Source organism: Mytilus californianus, unplaced genomic scaffold (assembly GCF_021869535.1).
Source record: "Mytilus californianus isolate M0D057914Y unplaced genomic scaffold, xbMytCali1.0.p SCAF_3, whole genome shotgun sequence".
In the NCBI taxonomy this organism is placed as follows: Eukaryota; Metazoa; Mollusca; class Bivalvia; order Mytilida; family Mytilidae; genus Mytilus; species Mytilus californianus.
This window is the reverse complement of record NW_026262679.1, coordinates 99,633,696-99,651,841: the sequence shown is the minus strand read 5'-3', so window position 1 is coordinate 99,651,841 and position 18,146 is coordinate 99,633,696. Positions and strand designations below refer to the sequence as shown.

The window sequence follows — 18,146 nt, the reverse complement described above, 5'->3', positions numbered from 1 at the left end:
AGATGACCTATGAAAAATGGTGATGGTCATATGACCCGATATAAACAAAAATATAAAGATAAATACACAAATAAGTCGTGTGCAATCATATGTCAAATTTTCTAGGTCTGTTTGATTGCATGTCATTGATTAAAAAATATGTAACTCATCATTTTACTTGTATAAGAATAATGTTGTGGGTTGAAACAGTCTATGAAATTGTTCTCCCTGGTGGCTCTCCTTGTTTCACTTCACAATTATATCATTCTTCTCACTTAAAAAACTGAACATGTTGAATACATGTACAACCCATCTGTAGCTAAGGGTCAAATTGAAGGGGTATGAATACAGATTCAAATGAGATTGAATTATTGAATTGCAAGCCAATAATACATCAGCGATGTTTTTGAGCTTATTTTGACAAATTTAACAATACTGACTGTTAAAAAGAAAATATTACTCCAAAGTCCCCTTAATAAATGTTTGAAAAAGAAAGAAAAAAATCATCTTATTAATTCCCCTTTACTGCATTTATTCTTATAATTCCAGATTAAAAAAAAAATAAATTTTTTTGTTCATAATATATCTCATAATAGAGAAGAATTTTGGAAATAATTCTACGATTTAAGTAATATTTTATTCCATTTGTTTATATATTTCAGAGTTCCATTGATGGTGGAGGTTTTCCATAGAGATAAGCAACAGTCAAGAGATATACTTGTTGGTGTAACTAAATTGCCATTAGAACAGATCATTTCAACTGATAAAAATAGAATTTCGGTAATATCCATTATTCATAAAGAAAATCAAAAATTTTGCCTGTTATGTTGAAATACTATAATATTCGAATACTTGAAGCAACATAATGTATTGAATATTTTTTTTTTATCACAAATAACTTTTTTAAATGTCTGCTTTTCTCTTTTGTGTAAAAATAAGCTGTCCATACCAATGAAGTTAATAGCAGCTCAAATACAAATTTGTTATTTACTAAATACTGATTTAATATCTACACATTCAAAGTTTGTACACTTATCTCAGTGTCTTTCTTTATAACTTGATAATAAGGGCTATTCTGTTAAATTTGTTGTGGAAGGATAGTTAGCAACTCGTGAAATACTTTCACTACCAACATACTTTTTTGGGTAGTTTTGCATACATAAAGTTAGTATACAACCATAACTGACCTTAGACCCATGTAAAAAAATGTCTTTCTTACCCTCACACATCCATATTAATGGAATATCCTTAATATTTAACATTTTGTCTCAGAGCTTTTAATAGAATTTAGTACTGTTTGAGAAGAAGAAAATAAATATAAACCAAATTTTTCCCTTGTGCTTCAAGAAAAGTGTAAAATGCATTCAGAGCTTATAGATTACTCACCTATTTTAAAATATCTTGATTTATCAGTTATTACTCAAATTCTTATGTACCAGCTAGTAATAATGACTTTGTTGTTTTTTAGAGTAATACAGGAAGTACAGGTTGGAGGCAGAGTTTTGGAGATAGAATCAATGTCGTTTCTCCAGAAAGGTAAATTTGAAGATGTGTGACCAGGGAGGGATCTAGATAGGGGGTGACTAAGGGGCCACGGGTCACTCTTTCTTTTCTTTTCCTTTGGGTTTCCCTTTTTGAAAACCCATTGTGATTGACCTTTTTTTTTATAGTGAACATATCTCAACTTTCAACATTCAGGTTTTACTGCAAGTGTGAATTGATTAATTTTATTACTTCTTTTATCATAAATGTGACGGCCACATAGATTTGTCTCGTATAATACAGGAATTTAAACTTTAAGTATTTGTCAGCTTTATTTTTTTTCATTTATTTTAGCATCCAGTTTAAGTTCTTATTCAGCACACCAATATTTTGCTATTTTTCCCTGTCACTTTATGACACAGGGACTAGTAATGACCATATTCTGATCCTATGCTTTCTTTAGTCTCACTTTCTTAACCTTATGTGGGGTCAAAATAGGAAACTCCTCCCTTAAGCAATGCTTTAGTGACTTTTTGGGGAAATTTAAATGTATTCTATTATAAGTTTTCTGATTTGGTGTTTCTACATAGAAGTACTTACAGTAGATGATTGATAATGTGTGTGATGTTACAGTACTTGTATGTTTTGAAGAGAATATGAAGGTTCTATATTGAACCAAAGTGGAATTAGTGTGATAAAGTGTGTTTATAAAAAAGTACATAAACTAGAACATTGATAGAGAATTTTAGGGTTTTAAGTTGTACTTCAGTGGAAACTACATATTTAAATGTAAAGTTTTGTGATAAGGTGTTACTATAAAGAAGTGCTCATACTAGACCATTATAAAGAAGTGCTCATACTAGACCATTATAAAGAAGTGCTCATACTAGACCATTATAAAGAAGTGCTCATACTAGACCATTATAAAGAAGTGCTCATACTAGACCATTGGTATTTGGTGTGCATTAGTATTATTTCATTTCATTCTCAATCTCATCCCCTTAGTAATTCCTCAGAGACTGAAATTTTATGCATTTTATGAGGCATGTTTATAGAGAATGTTATGAAGTGTACGTTATTAGTCATTCCCCAACACTTCTGTGTGTCCTTCCAAGTGTCAGTTGGATCTGCTCTCACATCTACAAATCTTGCCACATTTTTATGAAATTTATATCAAAGGTTTATATTGACAATTTTGAAAATCAGTGCAGATCAATTATTTATAAAGGAATTATACACTTTTGAAATATGAATTATAAGGAAAATTGTAAGTGATCTCAAACCTACATTTCTTGAAGGATTGATATGAAATATATATCAAAGATTAAATTCGAAAAACAGAGCTGATCAAGTATTTTTACAGGAGTTATGTCCCTTGGAAATAAAATTTGTAAAGGAAATTACATTGAAGGCCCTCGCAAGCCTACATTTTTGTAAAAGATTTTTATGAAATTTGTATCAAAGGTTTAAATCAATGGCGTATTGGACGAGTTTGAAAATCAGTGCCAATCAAATATGTCACTTTAAAATGAAATTTAAATAGAAAATTGCAATTACATTGTAAGCACTCTCACACCTATATTTCTTGTTGTATTTTCATGAAATTTATATAATAGGTTTTTATCAGCAAGGTCCTGGAAAAGTTAGATAATCAGCACCAATGAACTATTTTTACAGGAGTTATGTCCATTGGAAATAGAAATTATATAAAAATTAACATTGTCAGCAATCTCAAAAAAAAAAAAAAAATAGTGAAGAACAAATTTTTTTTAGTTATTACCGTTGGACACATAAAATATGTGCATTAGCAGGGGCATTGGAATTTGGAACTCTTTTCTTTTATTGCAATTTGTTTACTGAGAAAACTTCACTTTATACTTTAACACTGTTTCTAAATCCAAGTCACTTCTCTAAAATAATCATTTGTTTATTTATAGTGAAAAGAAGGTAGGAGACATTAGTATGGTGTTAAGTTTAGAAGACTGGGGACCAATCTCAGCACATCAAATTGTTGTACAGCAAGAAACAACCAATGTGAGTACTCCAGTAACGCATACATATTCTGTACATTATTTTACAAAAGCATAGTGGAGAACTATAATTTTATTTGTCATTTTAGCATACTTGATGATGGTTTATTAAGAAACCACAACAAATAATGTCGTCGTTATATCAAAATTTTTGTTGTTGGTACCGTCTTAATGCAGATGTTTTTTTCCTTTATGCAATATCTGTTTCAAGAAAATTGTTTTCATTTTATGAGATTGAATTTTGCAGTGACAATTGATAAAAGTCCACAATATAAAATTTTATGGTTTGCAGAATTTGAACATTGTATGTATGTGTGGTATAAGTCAGATGGTAAAAAGAAAAATACATGATCTTTTTTGTTTACATGATTGCAATTTTCTAGGTACCTAGTCATCCTCCTGTAGAACACAAACAACCACCCAGAGCACCGTCACCAGTAGAACCAAGGGAAACACCTGAATACCAAGCTGCAATTGAACTGGAGTTGTGGAAAGAAACTCAAGAAAAGAATTTTGAAAATCAGGTATGACAAAATCTATCATTATAGAATTGTAGTGTTTATCAAGCTTTTGTAAGCATTTTCACTCATTTATTTTAACTGAGCAAGCAGCTATCAACACCAAAACAACGTGCCAAAATATGGTGTTCCAACAGTCCATGCTTATATTCAAGGAGGTCTTGTATAGATCAGGGAAAAAGCAATACCAAATGTAGTAATGAAAATGTAGATCATTATTCTGTATTAAAATTGATATAGGAGTTTTTTTTTCTTTTTCAGTTAAAGCAAAAGGAGGCATCTTACATGAAAGCACTTGCAGAAGAATGGAAGAAAAGAGACAGAGAAAGAGAAATACTCATGAAGAAAAAGGTAATTTAACTCTGTTGTTGTAATATCTTTAATGCCTGACACCACGGTTTCTTAGGAGGTGCATAGAAATACCACAATTAGATCAAATACAAATGCCATTCAGAAATGATTAAAATGTTTATTCTTTTAACAAAACAATCAGATAACATGTTAGGATAAGAATTTAAAGTAAAGGTCTAATTTTTATGCCCTGTGAGGGTAGGAAGGAAATTTTTTTTTTTATAAATGGGTTGTTGGTAATTTATGGTTGTATATCTATTTGATTTATGTATGCAAAATAACTCAAAGAAAATATGTTGGTTGTTGATGGAATTTGTAGGTCCCTTCATACCTTCCCACATCCTATTTAATGGAATAGCCCTGTTTAAATGTGTTAATTTTGTCATTACAACTTAGCAGATGTCGAAATGCTAGCTATTGTGTCATAGATGAAGATAGGGCACTAGAACATATATTTGTTTACTTTGATACTATTATAGGATCTTTTAAACTGTGTCATAATCTCCGGACATTAGCTCTCTAAAATATGGAGCAAGTTAGCAAAATAGCGGTACTGAAAAATGCTTACAAACTTTTTGTTTAAATAAGTACGATAATTTTTACTAGTTGAAGTAGTTCAAATTTTTGAAAGATTTGAATCAACATATGAATCGATCTTTTAATCGTTCAATCCTGATTGAGGAGAATTATGATATCGAAATAAATATCAAGTGAAAATAATAAAGAAGAAATAAGTAGCGAAACACACCCAAGCCAATTCTGGACTTTATACATCCACTTTCCTGTATTCAATCATTTACGAGACCATGGCGTCATCCAAAGAAGTAAAAAGGGGGCATGGCGTCATTTATTAGGACAGAAAAAGGGCATGGCGTCTATCCATGCTAAACATACCTGGGGGGAACACTTTACTAGGTTACTTGATGTTTTTCTAAAGGCTATTCAGTTTGATTTATTGATGCCTGTACTGAATCAGACTTTCTTGTCTCACTGTGACTCAGTTAACTTTTTTTATTTTCTTAAAGTCAGCTTTTGTTTGCCAAAATTGTGCTAACTTTTGTTATTTTGTTTAATCCTGTTTGTAACCCAGCGTTCTCTTTTTTTTTATAGTTGGCAGAGTATTCACAGCTAGAGGAACAGCTAAGGAAAACATTAAAAGATTTAGAAAAACGAGAGAAACAGCTAGCTGCTAATGAACAAGAAGTTAATAGATTAAAGAAGGATTTACAGAGAGAACATGATGCCAAACTTCAGGAAATGAAAGAGGCTTCTAGACGTATGAAGGATGATGTTGATCATAAAATAGAACTTGAAAAGTTAGTTGACAGTCATCAGAAATTATCTGATAGATTAACAGGAGAAAAAAAAAATAATTACATGAAAAACCTTATAAACCTGTTCTTGAATAAGCAGACATTGATTTTTGATTTCAACTAAGATAAAACTTCAATGCATGCAGATTACATACTTTTTGCTTTATAAGTAGAAAAGATAGATTGTTAGTATAAATGGAGCATCTCTACAAGTATTTCAGGATTGATAACATGTCAAAAAAGTAAAGATAATTTTATTCTATACTCTATAGTTAAGCATGCAGCATTGAAAAAAAATCAAAGAAATATTTAACATTTTAATGCTTTAATTGCATGATGTAAATTGTTTTTAACTGTTGAAAGGAAAATGGTAAGTTGCCTTTTTCAACTGTTGTTGGTCTCTGTTTGGCAGATGTTAAATTTACTATTAAAGAGTTATACAGTCGACTCCACTTAATTGCATACCGCTTAATAGCATAATTCGGTTAATTGCATAGTTTTCTCCTGCACAAAACCATTTCCCATTCATCTAATGTTAAATTGTCCGATTATATGCATAGCTCTACAAGTGGCCTTTCGGTTTATTGCATAAAAAATTATCGCCATCTAGATATGCTTGGTTAAATCTGTCGAAATTTTTGACCGGAAACGGCAAGTTGGTGGGTATATTTTTCTTGAATGCATCATTATTTTCATTATTATTTCATATTTACTTTTGTGTTATTCAAATAAAGTTTTAAAACAGTTTCTTTCGTGTTTATATGATTGAATTTGATTTAAAAATAAACCTCGAGATCTACACAGGTAAAGTTTCCCATGTTCTATTTTAAGCCTCGAGGTCATAAAAATGTCAAACAGGTAATTGTTGTAAAAACACTGATCATTCTATCTGAAAAGGTGTAAATAATTGATTGGATTTCAAACATTGTCCTAAGATTACATTTGGGATGAAATTCAAAAACAATAACGCCTGCTAATTATCGATCATTATCCAATGTGAACTCTCGTAATTGGGCTTGGGGTGATCTGCATTTATGTTAAATATTACAGGGCATTTATATATGGTTAAAGAATTTTATACATCAATCATTTAATTTTAATATATTTTGAAAAGAGCATTTACTTCTAATTATTATATTTTCTCACTTTCAATACTCGTGTCCAGCAAATAACCCGTATAGGGCCCCATTACTGCTTTGCATATACGAAACTAACGAAGTTAAATAAACAGGGTTACTTCACTCTGCAAGCTGTAAATATTATATATCAAAGGCAGTTTAGTACACATCTATTGTTAAAATGATTATAAACTGTGTAATTTTTGTTAAACAGTTTATTTTAATCAAAGCGTCACAATGTACATTGTACATACGGGTCATAGAAACAAATCTATTTTTAGAACGAATTTATTTTCGTATCCCAGGTAAACTGGTAAAGGAAACGTCGGTACGCAAATAAACTAAAACAAAATGTGTTTATAATCTTTATTGAAATAATACAAAATAAAATAACATGTATGACACTAGACATTTAACTTTTATTAGAATAAATCAGCATTCAATATGTTGTAATTGGATTATAGACGTTCATCTTTCTTCAGGGATTTCCTTTACTGATCTGTTCTATCGATGTTATTTGACTCCGTAATTTGGCATTTCGGATATAAGCATACTCCGCTTTATTGCATAATTTTGTCTGGCAAATAGGCTATGCAAATAACCGGAATGTACTGTACTGTTTTATTTGTGAAAGAGAAGGCAGTGATATCTTTGATGTAGTTCAGATCAAGGCTTCCAAAATGGTCATATATGCCGGACATTTGTATAATGTCCGGTAAAAGTCCGGCTGGGCAAAGCATGAAACGGTCATCTACTTTTTAGTTATCAAGGCTTTAAGAGACGGTCATTTTAACAGAATTCGATCTTTTTGACCCAACGTTTTGCCTTTAACAGCCACACATTTCCAGTCATAAAAGTGACATGATCACTAAGTACTATCAAAACAACCCCTACTTTAATACCTTCTCATTTTAATCAAGGCTAATTAGTTGTCGAACAGCTGAAATTTACCTGTTCAGGTGACAGGTAAACTATTTTGAACCGGACATTGATCGGTCTATTCAAAGTTATTTTCTTACATTTCAGCGGTTTGAATCTAATATAATTTAGTCAAAAAGATTTAAATTATCAGAAATACGTTTACAAATATGATATGATGAAAAAAATAAAAAGGTGAAAATGAAACATCGTCATAACCACGTTGTTCGAACTAGAGACATGTCTCTGTTTGAACTAGTACACGTGTGCGCATGTGTGAAATTTAATTATGCATCCTAATTTCTTCAAAAAATTCTTAAATTGTCATTGATACCTTTATCTCACGTTTATTTCGAATATTTTCTTAAAGAAATAAGGTAGAAGGAGCTACTTCCACTCATTCATGCTTTGCAAACGTACACAGAATTTACGTATCCGTCTCTGGTCCATGTTTTATCATTGTCAAGATAACATCCGGTATTAGATTTAAAAACGAAAGTAAAGTTTTTGACAACGTTATTTTGCACATATAAAGAGTCTAAGGCAAATATAAGTACGCTGATGTAATTTATTGTTGCACACTTCGAATGATGCACTGCCAATTTAACAGTTTACGTCAGAACTTCAAATTTGAATCAAAGAAAGTTTAATATCGTTTTTTTATGTCAGTCATTGGGATGGCCAACTCAGCAACTGATTACCATAATTGCCTTTTGTTTATTTAGTCTTAAGGGATTAAAATCGGGATAATATATAAAATGTCCGGCTGGCTAAAAATAATTTTGGAAGCCCTGGTTCAGATATCCCTAATTTCTAGAGTTTTTAATGGGTTTTTTCATACTTGACATGAATAAAAACTAACTTGCATTGCAGGATTCTAGGAGAAGAGTATTTATCTTATTGATAATTCAATATTTGTTTTCAGATCAAAAACAAAAGAGATAGAAAATTTAGTAGAGAGATATAAAAGAGAGGTGAGTCAGTCAGCATTGATTTGATGAGAGGGGGTAATAGGTGAACCATGGTATGGTATAGTTTGATCAACTTGGGGTATCTATAAGGTTTTTGAAAAAAGTAATATTAAATATAGTTAAGTTATTTTCTACTGTAGTCATGGTCATGGAAATTTGAAGGCAAAAAAGGATTTTAAACTGATCATTTGTTTTTCTTTAAAATTTACAGATATCCTATTGTAATTATCTCCCTTTACCAAATTTCACTAAATCTGTTAAATAAGGTGCAAGGAGTTTGAAAATTTGAAGTTTATGTCTATTAGTTATTGATATAACACTTTCTGCATACAGGATCTGATCAAATTGTTTATTACTGTTTTAGCTGAATGAAGCAGAAATGAAGTTCCATAAATTGGAGAAAGATTTTGCTGTCTATAAAGAACAACAGAATACCAAACCAGAAGTCCGACTTCAGGCAGAAATCAATCTTCTCACTTTAGAAAAGGTAATTATTATTATGAAAAAATTATGTCTTCTGATGAAATATAATTTTTTTTTACATGAAAATGCCTTTTTACACTGTCTTACTTCTTGTGAAAAATGGATCAAATCATTGAGTGTTACGTGTTTATAGCAAAGTATTGACTGTAGAAAATGGCCCATATAATGTGGGGATTAAAATTTAAGTTGAAAGCCAGTTATATTTTAAACTTAGCAGTCTTAATCAAAGTAAGAAGAGAATCAGAGTATTGTACAGGAAAACTTATTGGCATTTAATATAACTAGTCATTTTTTTTAACTTTTTATCAGGTTGAACTAGAAAGAAAACTTGATGCTGTAAACAAGTCAAAAGTACACTACAAACAACAATGGGGGAGGGCATTAAAGGAACTGGCTAGACTGAAACAGAAGGAACAAACTGCAGCTAAAGCAGAATTAAAGAGACAACAACAGGAGTTAGAACATATGAGGTTACGATATCTAGCAGCCGAGGAAAAGGAAGTGGTGAAATCTGATAAGAAGGAACTAGAGGAAATTAAGAATGAATTAAATAGGTAATTCAGTTTATATGTAGATTGTGAAATCTTATAAGAAGGAAGTAGAGGAAATTAAGAATGAATTAAATAGGTAATTCAGTTTATATGTAGATTGTGAAAACTTATAAGAAGGAAGTAGAGGAAATTAAGAATGAATTAAATAGGCAATTCAGTTTATATGTAGATTGTGAAATCTTATAAGAAGGAAGTAGAGGAAATTAAGAATGAATTAAATAGGTAATTCAGTTTATATGTAGATTGTGAAAACTTATAAGAAGGAAGTAGAGGAAATTAAGAATGAATTAAATAGGTAATTCAGTTTATATGTAGATTGTGAAATCTTATAAGAAGGAAGTAGAGGAAATTAAGAATGAATTAAATAGGTAATTCAGTTTATATGTAGATTGTGAAAACTTATAAGAAGGAAGTAGAGGAAATTAAGAATGAATTAAATAGGTAATTCAGTTTATATGTAGATTGTGAAATCTTATAAGAAGGAAGTAGAGGAAATTAAGAATGAATTAAATAGGTAATTCAGTTTATATGTAGATTGTGAAAACTTATAAGAAGGAAGTAGAGGAAATTAAGAATGAATTAAATAGGCAATTCAGTTTATATGTAGATTGTGAAATCTTATAAGAAGGAAGTAGAGGAAATTAAGAATGAATTAAATAGGTAATTCAGTTTATATGTAGATTGTGAAATCTTATAAGAAGGAAGTAGAGGAAATTAAGAATGAATTAAATAGGTAATTCAGTTTGTATGTAGATTGTGAAATCAAAAAGAAGGAACTAGAGGAAATAGGTAATTCAGTCTATATATAGATTGTAACGATGAAAGAGGCTGTATATTCAGAAAATTTTGTGTGCATTTATTATTGCAATTGTTGAACTATGTTGTGTAAAGATGTGGTATGATTGCCAATGAGACAACTCTCCACGAAAGACCAAATGGCATAGAAGTTAACAATTATATGTCAATGTACGGCCTGCAACAATTAGCAAAACCCATATGCATAGTCAGCTATAAAAGGCCCCGAAATGATAAATGTGAAACAATTCAAACGAGAAAACTAACGGCCTGATTTATGTAAAAACAATGAACTAAATACAAATATGATATACAGCAACAAATGTCAACCACTGAATTACAGGCTTCTGACTTTGGGACAGGCACATACAGAATGTGGCGGGTTAAACATGCTAGCGGGAGGCCAACCCTCTTCCTAACCTGGGACAGTGGTGTAACAGTACAACATATGAACAAACTATAAAAATCAGTTGAAAAGTGCTTTATTTTCAACCTATGAGTTTGAATGTCCCTGTACAAAAATATGAGATAAATTATTGCCATTTCAGGAAATAATTGCATATAATCAATATTATCCATATTTAAAATGTGATTTAATTCTTGCAACACCTATTCTGTGGCAATAGTAAAAACATCACACATATACCTGAATTTACAGTAATTGAACATAAAAATCTGTACAGATTTAGGGATCTAAATTATTACAATTATTATTTTAAATCTAAAACAAAATTATGACTTACATTTTCCATATAATGCAAACAGACATTCATAGTCGTACAATTCATTCTATTGATAAGCAAGATAAACAGAACGTACACATTTCAAGTATTTGTTTGTGCTTTATGTTGTTTGCTTAACATCAGGTTAAGTTGAAGAAAACATACAAAATAGGTGATAAGGGAAATTTTGCCAAATGATTGCATAATGTACCAATATCTATGGTATGTTTCATTTAGACATGCATGGTACCCAGGGAAGGCACTTTGAAAACAGGATTACTTATCAAAGTTGAAGCTTTGGAGACATACATTTTTAACTTGTACAGCACAATATTTTAAACCAACCCATAGTGGCAAATTCATGTTGCCATCCCTTTGTCCCATTATGTAATTATGGAATATCCCTAAACATAAAACATCAGTCCTAAATGTGCAAATTGAAATAATGAAATTAAACCGGAAGGTTGACCTTCACAGTTAAAATAGCAGTAATTGACAATTTGATTTGTAATGATTATTCTTTAGGTTAAAACAACTTGAAGAAGAAAAGTTAAAGAATTCGTTTGAAAATAGTCCACGGGAAATGGATGGTATGAGACCACTGAAACCAGATTTAGACGGCAGTATAGATGAACATATAACAAGACTTATTGAAGAGCGTGATACTTTGTTACGGACAGGTGTTTATAGTACGCAGGACAGAATTATCGCTGAATTAGACAGACAGATTAGAGATTCAATGATTCAGAAGAAAACAAACAACTTGTGAAATTGAAAGAGATAGTTATATATTGGAAGCTTGTCTGTGATAAAAACATTGTTTATGCCCCGAAATAGTCATCAGTCAATTCGTTTTTTTGAAGGAAGCAAAGCATAGTGTAAAAGTGGTTTCAAATCATTGTGATTGAAAAGAATTTTGTGGCCATTTTATTGTTCATTATTGTAGAAAAAGTTTTTTGTTAAAGGGCTAATTTCTATGGGGGAATGACAAACAGTAAAATTGAACCTGTAGAATAGAGAATGTGGTTTTTAGTCATCTACTTTCATTAAAGGTTGTTATTTAGAATACACACATGTATATTGAAACTTATAATAATATCAAAATTATGTTTATTCCTGGAACAAATCACAATTTACGACAGAAATTTATGAACTAACAAGTTAACTTCTTAATTGGTCACATTGTTGTCTCTATTTTATTCAAATGGATCCAGTCCAAGGGGAGGCAATCTGCAGAAATTATAATTTACTGGGAAAAAAAGTTACAAGAAGCTTGTGTTTGACCTTTTGCAGTAGTTAATTTCAAAGTAAAATAACTAAATTGGAAAAATCATTTGTGGTGCTGATAAGGGAAATATAATGTTTAAATATAATGTGTTAAATATGAAGTGATCTTAAAGGTAAAAATCATGATGCAAGTACATACAAATAGTTTCAAACTTTCAATGTGTAGATGCTTCATCATGTTCATGTTTAGTTATGTAAAAATTCTATTATCCCATTGTTCATTGTGAATGAAGTCTGGCACTAATCATATTGTGGTAGTAATAAAGTCAGTCACTACAAAGCATCTGGATTAGTTTATTTTGTTCTGGTATCACATGTTTGAATAGCAGTGCAACTTAGCAATCATATCTTTTAAAGCTTTTGTACATTGTAGATTAATCAGTTTACCAAGTAGCCAGAGAAATATGCATTTCATCAAACCTATCATCTCATTGTTAATTTTATTATGGAAATTGTTCATACTTGAAATAAAAAAGTTTTTGTTAAACTTTCATCTGTCCGGTTACATTCCTAGTCCATGTTCGTTAAGCATTTATATTTTACATGTCAGATTCTGTTTAAATTTTTCTGTTGTACCTAAATAATATCCATCAGAGAAGTTAAGCTATAAAGCTTATCATATTCTGGAAACAGTCATATATGCCTGATAAAACAAGATTCTGAAAGGCCAATGAGAGTTTATAATCATCAAAGATATTTAATTGCAATTTTGCACTAAAGTGTGTTTGCATAACTTCAACAAAACCTATTGACAGTTATGATTTATAAAATTCTTAATATTTTCTTCCTTTTTTTTGTCTTTCTGTGATGTAAGTGACAGGAGCAAGACTAATGCATGCTGCTTTAGGCGTTGGCAGTGTCACCAATTGTTAAAGTTTGTGTTTTGGTCATACAGTTTACATAAGTATCATGGCAGTATTTACTATTTCTCAGACCTACAGAGGATTAATGGTGTCTTATGTGATGGACAGTCTTCATATACAATTCATTGATAAGATGTATCAAATAGGCCATCATTTATAGAATTAAATATCAGAAGTCTTGTACTCACTGTAAATCTTATATCTTAGTTCCCCCTCTTATTGTTATTTTAGTCCCCCCTCTTATTTTTTTTTTAGTTTTCTCCATCCTATGGTTATTATAGATTCAATGAATAAACTTTGAACATAGATATAACTCAGAATCATGTTACACCTGTAATTGCTCTGATTCTATGTGAAAGTGATGGTGTTTTTATATATGATTAGTTTTAAAATGTCAAAAATGTCCTTCAGGTTCTTTTGTTTTTTAAATCAAATTTGTGCATACAGCCATTGAATTTATTTTAGTGATATTATATTTTATTGTTGACATTTTTATTTATTTATTTATACAAAACTGAATTGTACATAGAAAATTTATACCAGTGTAAATGTTTGAATGAACATATATAGTTATATATATGTTTTATGGAAATATGCAGCAAGATGCCATAATGCATTAAAGAAATAAAAAAAAATATATACTAGCCTTCAATTTTGTGTTCTTTTTAAGCATGCTTCAGCAACATGACCTTCATTTTCTTTGGATTGAATTTAGTGTGTAAATGTTTGGTGTGAAGGTTCTTTTCTGAAGATTTAATCTTGATAGATCAATGCTATTTTTTATTATTACTTTTAATAAGAATAGCACTTTATAAATTTGGTGCACTTGAACACTTTTCTGAATTTACTTTATGTCTGTCCTTCATCTCTCAGTCAGTCTTATGGAAAATTTACTTTCCCAACATCTCTTCCGAAACCACTAGGCCAAGCTGAACCACACATAGCTGAAAAAATACAATGAATGTCTTTTATAAGATTTACTCATTTTATTCCAATAGGATGGATACATGTGTGCAATCTTTTAATTCTGATTGGCAAATTTTCTAACTTTTTCTTCTGAAATTTCATACTGTCATACAAGTGAGATGTTTAGCTAGCTATAAAATCAGGTTTAATCCACCATTTTCTACATTAGGAAATGCCTGTATGAAAAGTCAGGAATATGACAGTATTTTTTGATTCATTTGATGTGTTTGGAGCTTTTGATTTTGCCATTTGATAAGAGACTTTCCGATTTGAATTTCCTTGGAGTTCGGCTTTTTTGTTATTTTACTTTCTCAAGCAGAAAGTTTTAAATGGTTTGAATCTTTAGGAGATTGATGGTGGGATATAATTAAAACCATGTGCCACATCAAATTTTTATCATCTTCTTTAAAACTTAGTTGCCAAATTTGAATCAAACTTGTCAAAATGATGTATTTATGGATTTCTTCAAACAACCTTCCTGTTGTTTCAATTGGATAAAGAACATGGCTGCCTGATGCACGCTTTGATTGTTGTGTTTGTTTCTAAAATCTTCTCTGAAACTACAAGCTAAATACTTTTAATTTTTAGGTGATATAGGTAGGAACAGCCTCTACCAATAGACCTCATTAATGTTGATCAGGTGGAAAGCATGGCATCATTGGTGAAACAATTGGGAAAATCACATTTCATTGTCTTCTCTGAAACTAATTTGCCAATTTTGAAATATATTTGAAAGTCCTTAACAATTGATCCTTATTCGATTCCAATCGTTGTAAAGTCATTTTGGTTGGCAAATTTTCAAAAATGTATGAAACTGTAAGACAGAAGGTTTTAAAACTATAGGATCAATAGTTTAATGACTTTCAACAGTGTTGATGCTCAATTAATGATGATTAGTTTGCCCACATTGCAGCTTTTTCCCAGGAGGAAATCCTGGATAATCTTAGGTCTGTTCTATGTTCCTTTGGAATTTCAACCAAAGATGAAGAAATGGATCTTCCATCACTGTATTGGATACATAAACTACTTAAGTGTCCTCAAAACAACCTTATATTGCTGGGTCTTTCCAAGTGCTCCACGAAACCCCTTTCTATATTATTAACGTCAATTTTATCAGCAATCAAAGCCGGGCTTCAAAGGTATTGTGAAACTACCTATTCTAGAGGTGGCGTGAATCAGTTGTAGATACTAAAAAAAAACCAGATCTTTTAGAGTACATACAATCTAAGGTACTTAAATACTGTAAATATGTTTACAATTAGTTTCATGTAATGAACACTGGTTTCACATCAAATTTGTTCTCATCCGTACCTCGGTTTTAATTACATGTACTTGAGAATTGTTAACTACATGTACACGAGAATTGTTAACACCAGTTAACTACATGTACACGTTATTTACATGTACATTACATAGAACTGAATAGAAAATTTCTCTGTAAACTTTTGTATCTGTAAGGCGCAGACCAATTCTAATTAAAAAAAAAATGGGTGGGAGGTTGATGAATTGTAGAAATTACAATTCTTTTTTTAAAAAGGTGCCTCGGTGGCCGAGTGGTCTAAGTAGTCGAACTACTGTATCACTAGCCTGTCAACACTGAGGTTGTGAGTTCGAATCCTGCACGGGGTAGGTGCACACGACGCCAATCTTAATTGACTAGGATTGTCAGTTTTTCTTCCGAAGGTCGGTGGATCTCTACGGGCATTGAAAAGTAAGGGTGCTCATTCAACATGGATTTTTAAAAATGCTCATGTATGTTAATGAGAAAAATGTTTTTATTATTAAAGTAATAAAAAAAACCGTTTGTGCCACGAAGATGGTTGGTCGATACCTTAAGAAAATCGTTCTATTGATTGGGAGAACTTTGATAGTTCTAAAGATGCATCGATTACACAGGCTAAAGCAGTGTTACAATAAGCAAAACAAGTATTTTTGAAATGATTGCTTAACATCCAATGGCAAATATTTCATACATGTTCAGGACGATAACAAACTCGAAATAAATACAATAGTCCTGTAAAGGAAGCCTTCCCGGATGAAAATCAGAAGAGTATATGGGATAGCGACAACAATTTTGCCTAGCAACAGGCCACCTACGGACCCATCAAATGAATATTTTGTCCTACAAAATGCAGGACCTTGCAAGAAATAGATGTGAAAATAAACAAGCTGTACTATCAACAGGTGTAAAATGAATATTCCATTAGCAAATAATTCCCCTCCTGAAAATCAAATGGCTATTTAAATTTAATCACGTTTTTAACTTAGCAATTTTTGAGTTTTTTTCTCATTTAAATAGGTAAATAACTTAATTCATAATATTATTATGATCATTTTTATTCAAAATATGTAACTTCCATAAATATTCATAATAAAATCCACGCTCTTAATATATAGTTAAATGTACACTTAACCCACGCAAGGCCTACATTGACTATCGACTGCATGTGGTCAAAACCTGATTTAAACTACATGTAAATAAAGGCAACAGTAGTATACCGCTATTCAAAATTCATTATCAATGGGAACGCTATATAGTTTAGTTTAAGTGTCGAGTACACCTACACCACACCACAGCGAGTTAAGCTCAGTGTGAACACGGCCCAAAGCTCTTCCATCTTGCAATAGTATTAAAACATTTGACTTTTCAACACTTTACACAAGTATTCCCATTCGGAACTAAAAGACAAATTGAAAGAGTTGATCCTGCTTTTTTCATAAAAAAGAATGGCCTACGTAGTTACAAGTATCTTGTCTTAGGGAGGGATAAATCGTACTTTTAGCAGTATCCTTTAACTTTACTTTCCGCTGTATAGATGATGTACTCTCACTAAATAATTCAAAATGTCATGACTATGTTGAACGCATCTATCCCATCGAACATGAGATAAAGGATACAACATATGCAGTTAAGTTTGCCTCATATATTGACTTACATCAAGAAATTAACAATGAGGGTCATTTGAAAACAAACTTTACGACAAAAGAAATGATTCCATCTTCCCAATTGTGAACTTTCCATTTTTATGTAGAAACATTCCAGCACCGCCTGCATACGGAGTATATATCTCCCAGTTGATACGATATTCCCGGGCTTGTATTTCCTATCATGATTTCCTTGATAGAGGGTGCTGCTGATAAGGAAGCTATTAAACCAAGAGTTCCAAGTGGTGAAGCTGAAATCATCCCTTCGTACATTTTACGGATGCCATCACGAATTGGTTGACCTTTATGGAATATCCGTTTCACAGGTGATAGAGGATATATTCCAGTTTTTGTAGCTACAATCCGTCCCCTTTTCCCCGAATGTGACCTACCGAATTAGACTTATCATCTGGTTTGTACTAACATAAGCAACACGACGGGTGCCACATGTAGAACAGGATCTGCCTACCCTTCCGAGATCACCCCCATTTTTTGATGGGGTTCGTGTTGCTCAGTCTTTAGTTTTGTATGTTGTGTTTTGTATATTGTTGTTTGTCTGTTTGTCTTTTTCTTTTTTCAGCCATGGCGTTGTCAGCTTATTTTATACTTATGAGTTTGAATGTCCCTTTGGTATCTTTCGCCTCTCTTTTTCGGTACATATGGCTGAATCTTGCCAAACTTCGTAGTAATGATGTTTTGATGGATTCCTTCATAAGATCTTCACCACTTCCTTTTAAATTCTTCTACTTTGACTACAAGATAACATGTTGTTTTTTTAGTTTAGGGGACTAATGAAAAAAGAAACATCAGTAGCTAAGTTTATCAGAAGTTATCGTTTTTGAGGATTTAAAGGGTAAATGAGAAGGTTAGATAA

The 18,146-nt window shown here is 31.3% G+C and overlaps 1 protein-coding gene across 1 annotated transcript in view; it reads left to right on the top strand.

Moving 5' to 3' along the window:
- Positions 1 to 14,033, top strand: part of LOC127735523 (centrosomal protein of 120 kDa-like) — a 44,437-nt gene extending 30,404 nt beyond the window's left edge. The window contains exons 12-21 of the mRNA XM_052245705.1: positions 642 to 759; positions 1,448 to 1,515; positions 3,399 to 3,495; positions 3,875 to 4,015; positions 4,271 to 4,360; positions 5,471 to 5,676; positions 8,635 to 8,683; positions 9,045 to 9,167; positions 9,473 to 9,717; positions 11,757 to 14,033. Coding sequence (XP_052101665.1) covers positions 642 to 759; positions 1,448 to 1,515; positions 3,399 to 3,495; positions 3,875 to 4,015; positions 4,271 to 4,360; positions 5,471 to 5,676; positions 8,635 to 8,683; positions 9,045 to 9,167; positions 9,473 to 9,717; positions 11,757 to 12,000 — 1,381 coding nt within the window. The 3' untranslated portion in view covers positions 12,001 to 14,033. The remainder of the gene's footprint in view (positions 1 to 641; positions 760 to 1,447; positions 1,516 to 3,398; positions 3,496 to 3,874; positions 4,016 to 4,270; positions 4,361 to 5,470; positions 5,677 to 8,634; positions 8,684 to 9,044; positions 9,168 to 9,472; positions 9,718 to 11,756) is intronic.
- The last annotated feature ends 4,113 nt before the right edge of the window (positions 14,034 to 18,146 follow it).